We start from the raw sequence: 20,849 nt of genomic DNA, 5'->3' as shown, positions 1-20,849 counted from the left end.
CAACCAACATCACATATAGAAAACCAACTACCAAACATTTCCATAACCTAAAAATCTTCCATCATTTCTGAAAACAGGTAGGATTTCGTAAAATACTGCACAATGAACTTAGCGCGAAGCATTCTTAAACGATTATTCCATATGTCGCCACGGGATTGTACTGCACGACTCTCTTTAGCACACCGACTGACTAAGCCCACTGCTAACCGTACTTACGAACACGAACTTCCCTTCGTAGACTTCACTTTGGCACTTGTAGCACTCAACACCTAATACGGACATTCCCTGCTCGATAATTTCTCACAACTAAATTTGCAGGAGGGCGTAGACCTTCTGCTTGTTCACTTATATATTTTAATTATATCCTTTTATTGAGACATGAATAATGCAGTCATTCGAACTGATGAATCTAATATGAATTATTCTAAGGCTCCTTATTATCATCATAATGTTACTAAATAAGTTTAATAAACATTAAAGTTCATTGTCTTCACACAAAAGGAACATGTATTTAATTCAACCTTTTGAAACTCCATGAAACAGAGTCTTTCTTCCAAGCTGATGGTCACTCAGCTAGTAAAGTAAGTCCCGCCTTTCAAGGAACCCAAAGGTTTGTTGCCAACTGGTCCTTATTGTGAGCCACAAGAATACAGTTCACAGCTTCCCATCCTATTCCAATAAGATGAACTTTAATATTATCATTTCAACTAAGCCTCCATCTCCCATGTGGTCTGACTGATTACATTTTTTTATCTGGATAAGTTTAAATGAATAACAATGAAGTGCCTGTTTCCATTTGTGATCCTTACAATTACTGATTCAGGATGCTAATCTACAGGTCATCCTCTCAACCACAATGCTGTAAAAGCTGGACCACATAGTATGTAACCACTAAACTCACTTCCAAACAAACATTTATTTTGACCTATCTAAAGAATTAAACAAAATTAAACTAACCAATTATAACTTTAAATTCATTACATAATTTCAGTGCCAATTCACAAAGTCTCTTGTTTTAATTTCATGCCAGAAAATCAGCTATCACTCTCAGAAAAGCAAGTAAGCTCTTATGCAACTGGGGAACGACAAAAATCAGCACATATTAAAAATTCTCTCTTTTTGATTCAGACAAAACTAAGTTACATTCATCTACAGAAAAGTTATGAATGGAAAACCCACACTTTAGGTGCTACAGCAAGAACAGGATATACAATAATAGAGTCATAGCTCTATACCCTTAACATGACAAACAATCAAACATGCAATATTTGAAAATGAATAAGAAAAGAGTGAACCAACTCAAATCAGCTAATCTTCAAGACAAAAATGTACATTATAACATTTTATCTAAACATGAACAATTATGCAAATTTAAGACAGGTTTTATTTCAACAAAAATTCTGATTGTGGACTTTATTGTAATAGTGAAACTGGCATATGTTCCAAGAATTTATAAATAAGAACAATACATTAAATAAATCACCATCTCAGATGGAAATTTTATTTTAAAACATAAAATAATATTTATAAGTCAAAGAGATTAAATATTGCACAAATGTTCAAATCTTAGAAATCAGGTGAAAACTTGTTAACATGTGGTACTTTGTTCACTGGCAGTAAAAAGGTTCAAGTAGGAGTCTCTAACCTTACAAAGTTGGTCTCTGGCTCCTTGCAGATACAGTTCATGAGACCCAAAATGCCATTGAGTGGTGTATCCTGAGCTACAAGGATAATGCGATGCTTAGTGTTGCTTTGGATGACAGTCTGCATTTGTGGCAGCCAATCATAGTTCTGGGCTGCAATGTAGATCACAACTGGATTCTCCACCATCAATCCCTGAAACAGATTCCACGTACGCTTTCTACCAAAATATATATTATAACAAAAAATCATTTAGTTTACCTAAAGTCTCTTGATGAGCTGATGATCATACTGCCACCTCTGGCTTAACTGGGATTACTTTTTATTAATCATTTTGCTCTTGTCAACCCGAGGTGGTAGATTTCCTCTTGTATTATGAAATGGAATTACATAACTTGTAAAATTTACTGTAAAGACATTATCCTTATTTATACAAACTGAAAATCTCAGAATGCCTTTTCAGTAATTTCACTCACATCCATACTTACATACTTATATCTTTTATTGGAGTTTTACTTTTAATCAGTTAAACACATACACATATAAAAGAGGCTAAAAAGCAGCATTACAGTAGACTTATAGAAAAATCAGACAATAAAATAAAAACAACATAGAACATAATAAAAAGGGAGACAGGAAAAATATATTTATCAGAACAGATGCCATCTCTTCTAATAAACAATGAAAAAGTAAATGATCCTGGAACAGTGGCTAATGCCTTCAATAAGTTTTTTCTAACAATTACTGAATGCTTAAATTTAAATCAAACAGGGACAGAAGATGCTGTTTCCATTTTAAAAGCTGCATTTCCTGTAAAATTTTCTGGCCTTAATATCATTCCAACCACCGAAACTGAGGTGAAAAGTGTAATAAATTCCCTCAAATCAAAAAACTCAACAGGTTATGATGAAATAAAAAGTAAAATTTTGAAGGCTTGTTCAGCTTTAATTAGTCGTCCATTAACCCACATTTGTAATCACTCATTATACACAGGCATTTTCCCGGACCGCCTTAAAATATCAGTAGTACGACCACTGTACAAGAAAGGGGACAAAACCAATATGACAAATTACAGGCCAATTTCACTTTTAACTGCCTTTTCTAAAGTGCTTGAGAAGATTATGTACAATAGATTAAGTCATCATATGCATGCTAACAACATATTAGTCCAGGAACAATTTGGCTTCAGGAAAGGTGTATCCACTGAAGATGCAGCCTTCAAGCTAACAGACAATGTGCTTAAATCTATTAACCAAAAAATGCATGTTGGAGGAATTTTCTGTGATTTAGCAAAAGCTTTTGACTGTGTAAATCATGAAATTTTGTTGGATAAATTGCATTTTTATGACATTCAAGGAATAGCAGCGCAATGGTTCAGTTCCTATTTAACAGTTAGAAAGCAAAAGGTTGAATTAAAAGCACCTAAAAACAAACGAAATTTTTTCTCAAACTGGGGAACAATAAAACATGGAGTTCCCCAAGGGTCAATTTTAGGGCCCCTGCTTTTTATAATATATGTAAATGACCTTCCTCCAACAATAAAAACAATAAATACTTTAACAGAACCCATAATATTTGCTGATGACACAAGCGTCATAATTTCAAATAAAAATTTTGATGATTTCTGTTCAACATCAAACATAGTTCTGTCTCATATGAGTAAATGGTTTACTGCTAACAAGCTGGCCCTAAATCTAGATAAAACGAATATAATAAAATTTATAACAAATAACTCACCACAATGTGTTTTAAGTATTGGTTATAATGGGAAGTATATACAAGAGTCAATAAACACAAAATTCTTGGGTTTGCAAATTGATAATCACCTAAATTGGATTAATCATATTGATAAACTGATACCTAAGTTAAGTGGCGCATGTTACGCAGTTAGATCTCTGTTGCATGTCAGCAACTCTGACACACTCAGATCAGTATATTTTGCCTATTTTTACTCTTTAATGAAATATGGAATAATTTTGGGGGGAAATTCATCAAACATCAAAAAGATATTCACTTTACAAAAGAAAATTGTTAGGTTATTGGCTGGTGTAAAACCTAGGAATTCATGTAGAAGTCTATTTAAGAGATTAGAGATCTTAGCTCTATCTTGTGAATACATATTCTCATTAATGAATTTTATTTTAAATAACCAAGAACTCTTTCAAACTAATTCTGCTATACACAGTGTCAACACAAGGAATAAAAATCAGCTTCATAGACCAATTGCCAACCTCTCATGTTTTCAGAAGAGTGCATATTATGCAGGGATCAAAATTTTCAACAGTCTACCATCTAATCTCTCAAGTCTTGTAAATAAAAAGGCACAATTTAAAACAGCATTGAAAAGATACTTAATTACACACTCCTTTTACTCTGTCGATGAATTCCTAATGTCTACAAGTAAGTCGTAATTTATCCTTTGTTTGTATTTTTGTGACATTTATATAATAGTATGACTTGTATTTGTATAACATGTATTGTATTAGTATGACTTATTCTACATCCTATTGTCATCTGACTAACTTATGGATCCATTAAATGTAATAAAGATGTATGTATGTATGTATGTATGTACACAGATTGCAGGTGTTGAGGAGGATATTTGGGCCTAAGAGGGAAGACTGCAGAATGACGAGCTTAAAAATCTGTACTGCTCTCCCAATATTGTCAGGGTGACTAAGTCGAGAAGAATGAGATGGGCGGGGCATGTAGCGCGCATGGATGGGACAAGAGGTGTGCACCGGGTATTGGTCGGGACGTCTGAGGGGAAGAGACCGCTGGGGAGACCTAGACGTAGATGGGAGGATAATCTCAGGCGGGATCTATGGGAGATAGGAGTTGAAGGAGACTGGATTTTGTTGGCCCAGGACAGGGTCCGGTGGAGGGCTTTGGTTAATTCGGTGATGAACCTTCGGGTTCGGTAAGCCATCTAGTTAGTTAGTTATCTACCCACTTCATTTGACACTACACAATCTCTGTAACTGACACAGTATTGATGAATACCTTACAGACCAATCAGATGTTTCTGGTACACCAAGAGTCACAAAACAGCTAATTAACTACTTACCCATGCAAAGATGGTGCATTGCACAGCACAACATCCACAATCTGAATAGCTTTCTGTGGGATTTCCAGTGTACGTTCACTGCTCATGCATGGAGAGAGGGATCCAAAATCAACTTGGGGTGTGTATTTGATGGTAATCTCACACTTTTTAACCCTAACAGATTCATCATCATGCACCATGAAACTTTCAGTTTTCTGAAGAAAAAAATACTTTAGTTCTTTGCTACAGAGTATCACAGTATCACTTTCAATAGCTGTATGTACCATAATGTTCAGAACTGAACACTTATAAATTTTACAACACATACACTGGAAGACAAAGTTACAGTGATACAAAGGGAAACTAACTTTTTAAATTAACTCTGATATGGCAAAACTTGAGACTTTCACAACGATAAGTATGAAGATGGCTGTCTTCTGGGATGTTGCACTGTTTAGTCTGGTACAAGTTGATCAATGTTTCAAAGGAGCGTACTGCCTCCATCACAAGTTGTATGTCTTTACATCCACATCAACATTACCAGCAGCAACAGCTTACACTTGTTAAATTAAACCAAACATACCTCTGGCAGCTCTCGAGTACTGTACAAGTTTTTCCTCCCATTAAAAGCTAGATATCGATCAGGAAAATTTTTCCGCCTGAATTCTTCCATTGCACGTCTGAAATAAGGAATTATGTATAATTACACAAAATGTTATACAGTTTCAACAGTAGTTCTAACAAAACTAGAAACATAGAGAAACATGATATATTTATAAGCATAAAAATTCAATACAACATACACAATCTGCATAAAATACATGTTTATAATTGAAGCAGCCTAGTCTTCTACACTGTGCAATAACATTTTAACACCAAGATTTTTTGAAATTACAGACCAAACTACTTGTGTCTTAACAATGCTAGCACCTGGAAATGTCGTTAACTTCAAGAAAGCTAGATGCTACATACTATAAGTTTATATTTCAACTTATATAATTTGAATATTTATTGTTATAAAAAACAATGCACATAACCTCAAAACAAAATATCTCTTATGACAAATAAACATAGTTTATATAAAGCTCATGCAATGGACCCAAACCTGTAAATGAATAGGTCAATCCTATCTTTGTTGTAAGAATTATCATACATTTAGTATTTACTGCCATAAGATCACCTGGTATAGTAGAAACATGTCAAAACAGAAAAATGATGTATGAAAGTCTGACTGAATAAAGCTGTGCAAACAGTTTATCATTAATAGTTTTATTAAATAATGGAACTGTTCTTATCAGATCACTACAGTTCATACACTAACCAAAGATCCTGATTGTATCCTCCAAGTGTTGTTACAAATGCAACAATCAGTGAGGAAAAAGTTAAGCTTGTGACCCTTTCAAGGCAACCTCACAATTCATTCTGACCCGCAATTTCAAAACCACTGGACCAGAGCATGTATTGTAACAAAAACAAAAATTTAGGATTTTGAAACCTTAACACTGAAGGCAACATTCTTTAAACTTCATGCATAATTTGCAGTAATACTCTTCGACCAGAGAAGAGCTGTACCAATCAATACATCCTCGATGTCAACATTCATCTACAAATAATGCTATAATGGAGGCAGCAGTCATTAATTCAAAATCACAATGAGAAAGGTCCTCCTTGCAATGTACTGTGAAATGTAGGAAGACCTGGCAACCACATTACGTTTGGTCCCTAAAGTTTTGGCTAGCTCCTAAAATTGTATTGAATTTTACCAACACTTACAATGTTGACAATAACAAACTTTAATCAAAATCTACCTGTAAGTATATAAGCAATGCATTGATTCTACCAAATTGTATAAATACAGAACATAACATTTAGCCTCCTACTTATTAACAACATACAAATTAATGTGAGAAAATTAACATCATATTATTCTGAGTTATCAGAGTAGCAAAAGGTCTTTATTACATGCAAGTCATTAAAAGTTTTAATATTGTTCAAACCGACCTAAACAAGATAGACAACAGGTAAGAAATTCATTTTTGCTGCTAGCTACACAAATATCCATGGATGTCCAAAGTCTTTGAAGGCAGAAAAGTTCAGTATTTGCTGGATTCAAATGTATTGCTATTATAGCACACACATTTTCACATGCAACATATCATCAAAACATCGTAAAAATTGATTTAGTGCTTAGATTTGTGGGTAAAATAATTGAAAAAGACAACAGTACACTGAAATATGTACAATTAAAATCTTACCAGTTACCAAAAAATGCAAATCAGAGTGAATTATTGTAAAACCAAATAAAACCATTTTGAAACTAATGTTAACATATTTATTATTCTTTATCCCATAAAAAAATCATACAAAGTTTACCTGTACATATCGTATGCAAAATATAATGGGGCTATACACACCTCAAAAGCCTCTTTGGAAATGGTGAAGGTTTAAATTCCACATCATAATGAATGGCAATTTTGTTCTGAAGCGTTGACAAGTCCAGTTCTTCTTCCTTTAGTCCCACAACCTGTCCTATTTGGGATCTTTAATGTCTCAATTCCTTTAGTTACAGCTGCAACATCAGCGTCTCCAGTCTGTTGCCTTACGGTGCCTGCGATTTCATCAATGAACAACAAAATACATTTTAAATTTATAAATAGTCTTTATTCAAGAAAATAAGAACTGAGATCAGTTCAAACCATTTTGTGACTTATTATTTGATCTGGAAAAGTACAGTTAAGTTAAAAATTATTTTGAAATTAAATTTCCAACACAAAAATTTAATTTCAAAGTTATCGATCAACCGCCTTCCTGAGCACAATATCAGAATTTTTGTAATGAAAATAAAAATTTGCATATGAATACAAAGTAAAATATACTTCAGGCCACTGACATTTTCTGACTTTGTAATATGAAGTGTCTTGGAGTGTGGATAACAATTAATTTTACTCACATTCCAGAGGCAGAAGAGCCTCACTAGAAAAATTCTGCAGTCTAATAATGGTTCAACATTTATTAATTACCTGCATTGATAGAACATACAATATGCAAGAATTAGGCCATGACCACATCTTTCCAATTCATTATTTACCATCATCCTCTCATTTGATGCTATAGAGTCTGATTGTGAGCAACTGAAAAAGTGTTGTTAAATAAAGTGTAAATAATAAATCAACACAACTTTGACAAATTGAGGGCCATCATCGAAGAAGAAAATTGAGAACGGTGTGAACATATGACAAATATCTGAGTTTGCTTTTGAAGCTCCTCATGTTGTGATGATCCCACTTGCTGCCTAACAATTTTCATCGGAGTCTGACCTCCTGCTGCCTGCTCCTCTCATTGTCCACTAGATTTCTTCACTAAATAAAAAAATTTATATTAAAATAAGATTTTGCTTAACTAAATCCATGAAATACAGTCCTTGAGAAGTTTATGTCACTCAACCTATCAAGGAATTGAATGCCATTTATGGAACCTCAAAGTTATGTTCACAACAGCCTGTATTAGTCCATGCCCTGGGTCTAATAATTCCGGAAAAAGTAAAACATGTAACATATTTATGCTACAACAATGGTTGACAGGATGCCAATGGCAAAATTAAACACCATGTTACTTATGAATATATCTCTTAATTAACTAAACAAGTTTAAAGAAGTAGATGGTAAAACTGTCTGAATTAACAAAGATTAAAATAGATTAACGCATATGGACAGGCAGGCAGACAAACATGAATTTAACACGTGCTTCATTGGATTGCATGCTCCTGAAAAGTTAATGTCTTCCTCCAAAATTTCTGGGCTGGCTTGTAATCAAACAAACATTTTTCACGACCTACAGTAACACATTCCTGATAACTCTTTATTCTTCAGAACAAAACTAATAAGTCTGCAGATCTCAAAACATTGATCAACTGTGCCAGAATCCGATCAGCAGATGGTGAGTTAAGCCTTTTAAACTTTTTAAATAAAAATCTCAACCTCTCACAAACTATTCCTAAGTTATAACTCAGCTGTATGCATCTCATTTTGCCTACCATCATTAACTTCACGCACATTCCAAGCAGAATACGACGTAATTTTATTATGTTCTACATAACTGGATTCTTGTATGCAGTTCAGTTCAGTTCAGTTCAGATACTGGAAGGGAATAATGCTTGAAAGATGGAGACATTAAAGCTTATAAGGTTAGATAAATAGCCAAAATCTTTCTTGTAACCATATGAATGTTACTCCCTCGTCCTGGCAGTTGCTAAATTGAGGTCAAGTGTTTGAAAGATGCTGCTTTGCTTCACAGAAAGTATATAAGAATAACTCAGAAATCTGACCAGAGCAGCAAAGTATACAATAAATCATCTCAAATCCTTAACAAACTCAACAATTTAGCTATTGATCACAAACTGTATTGCCTCATTCCTGGAATAAAAACTTTTACATGAAATGGTTCACTACAAAATTATGGGAATAAATTATAAAAATACTTTTTACTTATCTTCTTCTTAAAAAAAATCATTCTATCTATGAGAAAGGAGGCAGGAAGCATTAAATCTCAAACATGACCACTCCTCTTCATGTGATCAGACTTGACTTCTTTCCCTGCTACTGGTCCCGATACTTACATAACTACTGCTAAGCTTCACAGTGCTATATATATCACGTTTGACAAAAAACCTCTAATTAACAAAATCATTTCACAAAGTCACTACCCACATCTATAAATGAAACTTAACCTTCAATTTCAATTTGCTATGACCCCTATGTTCATTATAAATCGGCAATATAACACAAACATAGCAATTATGCCACTCATACACTATATGAGTAATTTTTTCAAAAAGAATCTACAATTCAATCACTTACATCTAATGCATAACTGCAATGAACAAAACATAGAATGCTCTACTGTGTCGAAAGTACCGATGTTTATGAATATTATATGAAATGACTTGTTCTCCATCCTTTGGTTTAGTCGCAATAAGGATCTATGGAACGTAAATAAACTCTACTCTCTATCATACCTGAATACTGCATTTCCACAAGCAAGTCACAAAAACTGAGGCTGGCACCACGTGTCTGTGTGTCATACCAAACGCATCGCCTGATGAGTTGTGTCCATCATGCACAATGGTCACGTCAGCTCCCGGTGCAAAGTCTTGTTACCTCTTTGGTAATGATGGACTCGAAACTGCGTAAAGGCTTGCATTCACGCCTAACTGAAACAAACCCAAGTACCGAAATAAACATCCGCATTGTGACACCAGTCGTAACTTTTACTAAGAACGCACTCTACACCTCATTAATAATCAATCAACTGGCCAGCTAATCCGAACTTCCATGCAACCAAAATATTTCTCACTTTACGTCCTTCACACAGGGGAAAGTTGACACACATCAATTCAAATAACATCAAATTAAAGAACGGCTCCGCCATCTTCCCATACGCAGGGACGGCAACGTCTGAAAATCAGGGAACACATCCCGGCATCGGGGGAGAATGAGGGATATTCGATGATAATTCTTTGCGCACTGTAACAGACTCTGCTGCCATCTACCGACCACAGGTCTGAAGTAGATCTACGTCGATGCACACTCCACTGCACTGCCGAACGAAATACTACCTGAAATACCACTCGACACATTGTACACTCAATAAGCAACGGGCGTTGCGGAAAAGAAGTTCCCTGACTGCCATTAGTGACATATTCCCTCTTATAAATGTCAGGAACTACAGACATATATTAAGACGAAAAAGCTCCTACCAATTTCACCTACAAGAAACCAGCTACCAAACATTTCCATAACCTACACTTCTTCCATCATTTATGAAAACAGATGGGATTTCGTAAACTACAGCACAATGAACTTAGGGCGAAGCACTATTAAACAATTATTGCATATGTCGCCACTAAATAGCCTCTCTGCCACCAGATTGTACTTCACAAGCATCTATAACACACCGAGTGACCAAGCCCACTGATAACCGTACTTAAGAGCACGGACTTCCCTTCGTCAGCCTTCATTTTGGCACATGCAGCAATCAACACTTAACACGGATCCAACGGTACAATCCCGGCAATATTCGCTGAAATCCACTTGCAGCAAAACACACACAAGCCATAAAACTCATTGCACTTACCTGACTTACATAAAGCAATCTCCAAGAGTACCTGCAACTTACAGCCTTTCACACATGACAAACTCTCTCACTCCAAGATGTGTTGGCCACCAAACTATTAAGCAGACTCTTATTAACGCAATGTGAATGCAACCGACATTTTTACTATCTTACCTACGCTCCATAGAACACCCTACACACATAACTAGACATCCACACCTTACACGTTCACATGATTTATATCTAAGTTGGTATCACACTTGCAACACGATTACCACAACAGAGCAAGCCCCTGCGAATGGGTTAAATAACAGAAAACTGCACCACCTCTCCAGAGGCACACAAAATTTACATGCTGCATTCAGTCCTCTTCTCCATGTATGCACTCAGCAACAGGACGGCCAACCATCGGGGACACAAGTGGTCTTCTGTCGGACGTCAGTGTCTGTCTAGTGTTGGTGCACTTCTACTGCAATATACCAGGAAAGGTGTAAGATACACAAGAAATCTAGAATCTCAAGGGGCCACTTTCACAGACATAGGCAAGATTATTGTTTTGTATACTTTAATTTTCAGGTTCTTAGAAATCAGACGGGAAGACAAAATATTTTGGACTGAGAAGTAGCAAGCATTTCCAGAATTTAATCTCCTCCCAACTTCCTCACAAGTATCATTTTGATTTGTTATTGTTGTTCCCAGATATTTGAACTTTGTAACCCTTTCAAAGTATTTATTAGCCACCCTAAGATAATTTTGCCCGCCTGTCTTCTGATGACGAGATACTAACATGTACTTAGTTTTTTCTGAATTTACTTCTAGCCCCACTTGTCTGATCCTACATAAATTATTGTTCCCAATAGTAACCCTCTATATACCTTTCATATTATCTGTCTCCTTATGACATATACTCAAGAGGAAGCTAACTCAATTCTTCAATAAGTAACAGAACATACTCATGCATCCATGCATGAGTATGTGTTTGTACGCATCAACTTACCTGTATCTCTTCTAATGGGCTTTAATCGGAGACATTTGGATGCTGCTTTTGTGTTTAGTTTGATGTGGGCGATGCGGACACTGGAACTGAGAATATGCCTCACCATGTTCTTCTCATATCGGTAACTCTCGCCACGTCATACGCCGAAATGCCTCGTCTGCCATGATATATCACCTCCTGACCATCAGCAGCCCTGAGGTACTCTCTGTCAGAATTCTGATTACTACAACTGCTGAAGTTTGCTTTCTTTCAATTCTGTAACACACAATGGAATAGTTCTGTCAGCAAAATGTTCTATTTTTGTATTCCGATAAGTGGTGAAACTTCCGTCGTCTGTTCGCACGATAAAATAACTCTTAAGAATGAAAAAAAATTAGTGAGAAAGCCAGATAAAGCAAATCTTCACCCACATTTCGTCCGTAGTTCATACGTCTCATACTATTAGCCTTCCAGCAGACGTTCTGTAATTCTTGGGAAGTAAAAATCTCCTCTTCAATATATCTACAAGAAATATATATCTCACTTCAATACTAAGATTAAATTTACTTTAAGGAAATAATTTGTTAACACCGAAATTAAAGTATTATTAGAAAACTCATCTGGTGTATTGGGAGTACACCTAAAGCACACTAGTGAAAATGTATTCCAGTCTGGAGAGGAAGGCAGTAAGTTCTTCAGAAAAACTGGAAGTTCCTTGCAAAAGAGAATGGTGTTTCAATACACGTAACAAATACAAATAAGTAAACTTATTTCATTCCTCTTAATCATTCTGCCAATTCTCACTAAACATTGTCAATATAATCTTCACAACTGACAAAGAATCATTAAATAAACAAAAAAAAATATTAAATAACTTAGTGAAGGAAGCCACTGAGAACAGAGAAAACTGAAGGCATTTCCATATTTTCTCACTTACTTAAAACACTGTCAGAATCTCAGACTATAACACCAAATGATAAAATTATTAATGAACAAAGAATTTGACGAGACGTCCATGGAAGCGATCATGGCGTAACTGAAGGTACATATTTTTTAAAAAAAAAATCTTGTATCCAACATAAAAATAAACCATTTGTGAACGTTATCCTTTTTGTAATATGACCAGACGTCTACAACATAATACACTACATTAACTCTTATAACCATCAATATGCGTAAGAAAACAGCATTCTACTTGACAGAAATAAGAACTATATATAACAAAAGGCTTCCAGTGATAATGTGTGAGGGTGTCTCGAGAGTCGAAGCTTCTGAACCACCAAAGTTATTTCCGTCTCATCGGATAACTAAAGGAGCGCAAATGACTGGTCAGTGATTTCTTTCACAATGGGATAGTTGCCTTCGTGTTACGGTGAGACACGATTAAACATCTGCGATGACTACGTAACATATACCAAAGTCTTCTTACGCATATTTCTATAACCTGGTAATCACAGTGTCTCAATGGATTTATGGATGAGTAACTGGAAAATAAAATTCTTTCATGTAAGAATAATGAGAATTTCTTTCAAAGGTACCACATTTGTACACACAAGTTTAATACCATCAATAATCTTTGTAAATGATAAGATGATGGTCCACGTACAATTAAGTTTATACAACATTACTTCCTGTATTCTCCAATTTTCCTACCAGTGACCACAATGGAATCAGTGTGACAGATTCTGTAAGCCTCCTATATGACTAATGCTTAAAAATTACTTTTCTGTTATTTATTATTTAATTTTAAAAAAATGTCTGTTTCGTTTAATAAATTACACTATCACACAATATATTTTTTGGTGTGCTACGTTTTGTTTCATAAATCATAAAGGTCTCTTGTGATCGTTATGAAATTTTAAAGAAGCAGCTCAGTTGTTTTTTTTAAAATATGCAGCTTGGCAATAAGAGTTTAAAATATGATGAATCAAAAACATTTATAACAGGAACACACTGTCATCAGAACAATACAAGCATACATCACAAAAAAACAGAAATATATATCTTCACATGACTTAAATTTACATTCAAAATATACTAAGTCTTGGTTGTTGCACACAATTATGAATTTAATTTGCTACGTTTTGTAGCAGTTAAATGATTTCTATGTTCTAACCGCAGGGGGGGGGGGCAGCCTGGACACTGAAACTAAGGTTCCTTTCCAAATTCCAGTCTTACGTGTCTCAAAAGACTTCGCCTGTATTTGTAAATATTTCCACATGCTGTACACTGAAAATTGATGGAACCACCTGGCTCCTGATTTGATCCAGACAGTCATTTGTCGTTTTTTTTCATTTCCAGAGAGAATAAGTGACTCAGCTCATCAGCCAATGGCATCTTTTAGTTTGAAAACCAAAGGTTACCAACAACAATATATTTTAACAGTAAACTCCCATATCAAATCTAAATAGAGTTAACTCCTGTACAAAACACTGAACTAAATTGAAGTTTGAAGGCTTTCACCTTGTTAAGGCTTGTGTTTATCATTTCTGGGGAAACTGGAAGTCTCCATCTCTCCTCATATTTTAGGGTTATGTATTATAAATTGACATTAGAAATTATAATTATGGAATTAAAAGTCTGTATATTTTTTTTTTTTTTAAATTCTGAAATGTGTCAATCAAGAGTTTATGTAAACTGACACCAGAAGAAAGATTACTGTCAAAAACAAAATTCTAGACTAAAATGTGTCAACTCGTAACATGAAATGTAGGCCAGGTAATACTTCATAAGTCCTTGCACACTTTTAAATTACAATAACTTTTAACAGAAGATGAGGGCACAATTAACACAGTTTATTCTGTCTCCCCAAATAGTTTCAGAGTTCTAAAATAAAGACATTTTATTTATTACAATATCTGATCTTTTGAAAACCACTTCCTTCAAATCTCTCTTATTTAAATCCCATATATAATGGTTACAAAAATTGCAAGCCAAGTGATTAGCAATCGTGCTTCAAATTTGGGAGGTCCAAGGTCCAGATCTTGGTCTGAGACTGGTTATCCTAACTGAGACTTGCATACCTCATCCATCTGTCCAATTCATTATTCATTAGTACTGAATTGTCATTAAAGCCTTGAAATATTCTACTTTCAACATAAAATTATGGCACTGTAACTTTAAATGAGTGGCCCCTTGCATGACCAAACAATGTACTTGTAATAGCGACTCAAATAAACCCACAATGAAAATTCTATCTCTATATTGAAGTCACACAGCCTCTGCCACAGACTTAGCATATAAATACCCTGAGGCAGTAACGAAATATTAAATTCTTATGCTACAGAACATATTTAAATAATTTAAAGGAAGAGAACTTACCTTCCCCCTTGAATTCATTCTTCTTCTTTGATTTGGATACATTTTCTGGGACAATCCCAGACTCTTCAGTTGATTTTATCTCTGGAGTTGCAATAACTTTCACAACTGGAACAGCTTTCTCCTCTGGGCTTCTTGTAAAATTAAGGACAACAAATTTATTTGTAGTATTCACAGTTTACAATTCTAAATGAGTCAGTAGGGAATTCAGTCACAAGGTAGCAAATAAATAACTTGATTTATTTAGAATAAAACCCCACAGAAAGACAGTTCACATAAGGCAGAATTTGGTCATAAAAGCTTCGAAGTAAGGTTTCATATCACTCGAATTTGTCATAATAACTTTGAGGGGAAGCTAATAAACCACAACTACCATAACTTAAGTTGAAAAGGTGAAAGCTGTTCCTTCACCTCTGTTCCTGACCTATGCAATGTTCACGTCTCCAGTACAACCTACAATAACCAATACGTTCTGTGTTTTAAATTCAAACTATAATACAATAAATTTCACTGTAATATTCTAGACATATTTTGTCAACACATACAAACTTTATGTAGTACTGCCAATTCTGTTACAAAAAATTCCAGTTCCAGGACAGATTTCGTGTACCTCACATAAGATGTAATTCATCCTGTACATGCGTACCTATATATTATACAATGATATGTATAATCATTTTAGAATTAACACTCAAAATATGAATGTTTATTTCGTACGTAAGGTCACCACCCACTGTGACCAACGTGGTAAACGAAGGCATGTATACTTTAGGGATAATGTCTCACTAAGTGAAATATCGCAAGACAACATATTGAGTTACATGAATTTCAGATATTCCACTGTGCCTGTAACTGCTAGAAAATGATTAGTTTGTCAAAGAGTTGCATTGAAACATTAGTTAAAATGAAAGGAACTTCCATGCTTGAATGTTGGTACTGAAAGTAAATCGACAATCTGACCGTATAATAAAGCGTGTTATTAAGACATATGTCTTCACATAATGAAAAACATACATGTTACAATACTTAAATTCTATCACTGTGATATTGCGAATAGTTGCCGAATTAAGGAACAATAGTTTCAAATTTCACTACGGTATTAGTTCCGTTAAAAATGGCTGCCTGTGTTTATTTATTAGAATAATGGCGTTGTAAAGTGATTGATATTATTTAAAACGCTACATTTGAAGAATGTTATTGTTATTCTTTTAGGTAACGATGCAAAGTACTTTTAAACGAAATAAATGTTTATTGTGAGGGCTCTAGAGAAGATTCTCAGCGACCAAGATATAAAGTGGTCGCACCACTCCCAGTTAAAACGTGCTTGGTAAGTTGCTCGTTCTGTTTTGAATTATATTAACAAAATTTATTTAAAAACACTTTGATTGAACACAGTAATTGGTGGTTATACTGTAAGTAGTTTTGCATTGCATGTGATTGAATTGTTGATATCTTTATGTCAAGTTTTTATTAATTGTAGTAGCTCTTAATCTTGGTTAATTTTTCTGATTACTTGTCATAACCTTACATTGTAGATACGAAACGAACTGAAAGGTGCAGGTCAGGATGCCCCTAATCCATCATCTGCCTTGCCATTACCAAAGAATGATGAAGCCAATATCATTACAGCAGAGAAATACTTTCTTCCATTTGGATTGGCATGTCAGAGCAGATTGTCTTCAGGTACATAACTTCTTACTGAACTTGTGTTTTGCAAAGTACAGATTTTATTCTCATGCTACATACATTTGTAAATCAAACTTATTCATTTCAGAAACTCATAGCTTATGGACATTTAGCTGGAAATATTCCTGTCTCAGCTACTCCAGTAAATATCTTAAGTGTATGTTTCAGTGGCCCACAAACAGATGAAGGGGTTCAGTTACAAATGATAAAGGTAATAGAATTTATAAATTAAATAAATGTTTAAGTGTTGTGATCCATAACTGATGATCACTCATTGCCCTGATTATGGAAGCATAAGGAAAATATTGAGAAATATAGTTGTATTTACCATAGTAGAAATATACATTGTACAGTGTTGCCAGTTGTGTTCTTTTTCAATATTTTAACATTTATACGATGTTATACCTGTACCATAAAAGCAACCTAGGAGTCAGTTACATCTTCTTGTTCTTCCTTAAGTCATCTCCACGCTTGTGGATAGTTCGAGAGGATTTTATTGTATAATAGAACTTGGTTATATATCATGTCACAGTAGCTGCTGGAGTTATTCTTAATTGTTTCAAATGAAGACTAGGGAAATGCTGTAATGATTTAATAGATCATTTGATGAATCAAATTGTGTTATGTCAGCATATGAATACTGATAATAAGCTAATTTCAAGTTTGGGTGAGAAAGTGAGAGTTGGCGATGACCTAATTTTGGTTTCTGTAGCTACAGAGCGATGTCTCGTAAGTCATTTTACAGTAGATCTTCTGTGACCATTTCTGTTGTATTTTGATGACTAATAATCAAAATGCCTTTTGAAATAACTGACACAGGATGTGATTTATATGCTACGAATCACATTAATCGATGGATATGATCCCCAATGCGGGGAATTGGACCTGACGATGGCCACATTGGGCTGAAAATGCTTTTCTAGAGAAATTACATTGAACTGAGTGTGTGAAAAGTGAGAAAGAAGGAAAACCAAGGAGTGAAATTTCATCAACACTTGTTTCTTTATAGAGCTGAGAAGTCATAAATGAAATCATTTTATAAATACAAATCAAGGAGTGATTTGCTGGGAACAAGAAACTGTCTTCACACTTGTCAGTAGTTACCAGAGCAGGATATAGGTTGCAGCACTTGCCTTGTCCATTAATAAGACCTTCGTTTCTTTGTAACGAGTTTAATGACGCACTCGTGGCTTCAGAACTATCCATATGGTCTTGTGTAATAACCCTGTAGTTAAGAGAGTCTTGGCTTACTTCAAGTCTGTTTCTATTAGGCCTCAAGCGTGGTTATTCAGAAGATGCTGTGTTGAAGCAGATGAACTTATAATGAATGGACCATCACCAGAACCTTCTGCAAGCAAACTGAAGCATAAACCATCCTGACGTCCGAGGAGAGGCTCGCTCTCACGGAACGTCACATACGACAAACTGGAAAATGCACAAATGAATGGTACGTTAGAACGAGGTAGGTATTCGTGGTTGTTCTGAAAATAATTAAGAATTTGTTATTAAACGTGGTTAAATTACTTTTGCATTTGCAAAGGCAGTTGACTGAATTTCGCACTTACTGCATATATTATCTGATTGAAAAGTATTTGTTGTAACACAAAATGAAATTATATTATATTACTTTGATGATGTGATGTCTCAGAACAGTACGAGCACATAAAGACATGTTTTAATTTGAAGAATGTGGAACTGCCTTTTGTAGCATGTTTAATATCAAACATACTTCCAGTATGGCACGGTCATAGGCCGAAAGATTGAAAATTTAAATTTATATGCTTTATGATGTTAAGAGAACTCATGTGGTCATTTTATATAAAAAATATTATTTGTAACTAATAGAATTTATTTTAAAAATTTGTTTTTATTTACATAGTTACTGCACACAACATATATTAATAATATTTGACTGATGCATTTTAAAAAATATTTAACCATTGATATTATTGCTTTTGTTGATTCCTGTTTTTCACATCTTTTATTGTTATTTGGCTCTTAATAAGAACTGTTCAAAAAATGTATTTTGGTGGTATTTCATATGCGAAATTGTTACTTATTTACCATAATAGGTTTCTGTTCTTTGTTAAACAAATGTGTTTTGTCCTTTTTCATCTGGGTTTTACAACGGTGTACAAGGTTTGACTGTTTTGAAAGTAGGGAAGTCGGTTCAAGCTCTCGTGGCAGTTCGTTCTTAATCTGATCTTCTTTTGTGGTGATGTAACGTCTTTAAGACAAAGTAACTGCTTACGGTTTGAATTGAACAGACCGGTTTCCACTGTTGGATGTACTTGTAATGTAAGTCTTCTGGGTTGTGACACCGTGTAGTCTTATAAGTAATTAATAATGTCCCAGGGGAGCATATCACTTGTTAAAGATGGAATTCATACACATTTCTGCTCAGAAGGTGGAGGTGCTATGTTCCTCTGAACCCCTGTAAGGCTATATGATTTTATAACCAGATGACTGCATTCCACATCTTTAATACCATGAGAATCTGAAATCTAGGCTGTGCTGTATCAACGAGCGTCTTGAGGAAGTAGCTTTAGTTTGGAGTTGGAGATGTTAAGAATCTCCAAAATACTATCAATGCTCCCTGCATCCATGCAGTTACATTGTCCAGAAAGGGGACCTAAATTGTTAGAAAATAATTATATAATTATATTTTGTTTATTTGAAACATGTTTTAGTACTGAATGTCATTGACACGTATGGTCTAATGGGTGCACAAAAGCAACGTAATTCGTTAATGGAACACGTGAATTTTGCTGCCATAGATTATGCATGTTTTCAAGTATGCTATACCTACAACACAATACATTGCTTATTTTATAGAGAATAATAATAATTTGTGCCTGAGATTTGAGTTTTTCATGGCAATGAAGATGGCAGTCATTGTCATAATTTGCATGAAAGTGTGTTAGAAGCCCACAATAATTAAATGTTATATTGTTAATAAAACGTGCTATTAAACATTAAGAGAATGCTTAAAATATTCTCAGAGAAATAATTTGGTTCACATGAAACAATGTTTATATGATAGCTGGGAATATTGTACAATGACATGACTGTCTCTCTGTGGGACTGTGGCTATTAACTGGACCATTGGCCAACCCCAGATGATACATGAATGAAAATGGAGCGTCAGTGAAATGATATTTGCAGGTAAAAACTGGAAAACTCAGGGAAAAACAAGTCCGAATGCAAATTTGTCCCCCACAAATCCCATATAGGCTGCCCTGGGCATGAACGTGAGCTTTACTGGTGAGAAGTCAGTGAATTATCACCTGTGCCCTGCCATGCCCGTCTCGGTATCTGCCTTACGTGTTGCATCCAGCATCTCGGCTTATAGAGACCGTGTGAGGCACAGACCGCGTTTGTTAGAGTCACAGTACATCAGACACAGTCCGACGGCGATCTGTCCTGCATGGCATCAGGTGGGGTGAAATTTGAAAAAAAAAATTGAAATTTCTTCAAAATTTTCGAAAAATCAAAAAACGCTGGAAATTGTCCAAAGAGCGCACAAAACCGAAAATTTTTGAAAAATTCCACTTTCAAAATTTTTTCAAAAATTTCAAAATTTTTGGGTTTTGTGCGCTTTTCAGACAATTTCCATCGTTTTTTGATTTTTCGAAAAATTTTAAAAATTTTAAATTTTTTAAAAAAAATCAAAAAACGCACAAAACCAAAATTTTTTGAAAAATTCCACTTTCAAAATTTTTTCAAAAATTTTGGGTTTTTTGCGCTTTTCAGACAATTACCATCGTTTCTTGATTTTTCGAAAATTTTGAAATTTTTTTCAGAACTCTCACCAAGGGATGCATGCCAACCTCGGCGAATGCCTCACTATGTCTCTGCCGGACTCGTCCTCGATCCGTGTCTCTCTACTGCTTTCTGTCGCACATTTTGCAACATCTCACAGTTAGAACATCTCGTAGAATAACCTGTCTTGACTGTGACCTATGTAGCAGGTACTTCGAGAGCAACATTGACAAGTTTATTCGGTTCAGGATGTCTATTTCTTGTCCACCAATATTTCTGAATCTTGTCATTGCTTTTCGATAGGAAGGA

At 34.8% G+C, this 20,849-nt stretch overlaps 2 protein-coding genes across 9 annotated transcripts in view; one reads left to right on the top strand and one right to left on the bottom strand.

Annotated features, from left to right (window-relative positions):
* Positions 1-897: 897 nt before the first annotated feature.
* On the bottom strand, positions 898-15,857 carry LOC147871744 (fatty acid synthase-like). The gene is made up of 9 exons (XM_087360197.1): positions 15,739-15,857; positions 15,096-15,226; positions 13,135-13,258; positions 11,796-12,296; positions 10,040-11,267; positions 9,702-9,896; positions 7,102-7,295; positions 5,271-5,367; positions 898-1,836 (listed from the first exon to the last, which is right to left on the bottom strand). Exons 8-9 carry the CDS (start codon positions 5,358-5,360, stop codon positions 1,627-1,629), a joined length of 300 nt encoding a protein of 99 aa, XP_087216323.1. The 5' UTR covers positions 5,361-5,367; positions 7,102-7,295; positions 9,702-9,896; positions 10,040-11,267; positions 11,796-12,296; positions 13,135-13,258; positions 15,096-15,226; positions 15,739-15,857; the 3' UTR covers positions 898-1,626.
* A 326-nt stretch (positions 15,858-16,183) lies between these two features.
* LOC147871743 (ryanodine receptor-like) overlaps positions 16,184-20,849 on the top strand; it is a 24,937-nt gene continuing 20,271 nt past the window's right edge. For 4 of the 8 annotated variants that reach the window (XR_015538341.1, XR_015538340.1, XR_015538339.1 and 1 more), the window contains exons 1-4: positions 16,188-16,419; positions 16,628-16,775; positions 16,867-16,989; positions 18,050-18,240. The gene's annotated coding sequence lies outside the window, so the exon portion shown is untranslated. Of the gene's footprint in view, positions 16,420-16,627; positions 16,776-16,866; positions 16,990-18,049; positions 18,241-20,849 lie in introns of all 8 variants that reach the window. The other 4 variants (XR_015538337.1, XR_015538336.1, XR_015538343.1 and 1 more) reach the window with 3 other exon arrangements.

Source organism: Zootermopsis nevadensis, unplaced genomic scaffold, assembly GCF_977971745.1.
Source record: "Zootermopsis nevadensis isolate Lab colony 2312 unplaced genomic scaffold, Znev_1.0 Znev_ptg000040l, whole genome shotgun sequence".
In the NCBI taxonomy this organism is placed as follows: Eukaryota; Metazoa; Arthropoda; class Insecta; order Blattodea; family Termopsidae; genus Zootermopsis; species Zootermopsis nevadensis.
Note: the sequence above shows the minus strand (reverse complement) of the source record. Positions and strands in the feature narration are given on the sequence as shown.

What these genes read in the sequence shown, in the direction of transcription:
- LOC147871744 (XM_087360197.1), bottom strand. Translation starts at nt 5,360, where the DNA reads ATGGAAGAATTCAGGCGGAAAAATTTTCCTGATCGATATCTAGCTTTT. An exon ending in GTACTCGAGAGCTGCCAGAG is followed by an intron (nt 1,837 to 5,270) that starts GTATGTTTGGTT and finishes AATCTGTTTCAG; the next exon opens with GGATTGATGGTGGAGAATCC.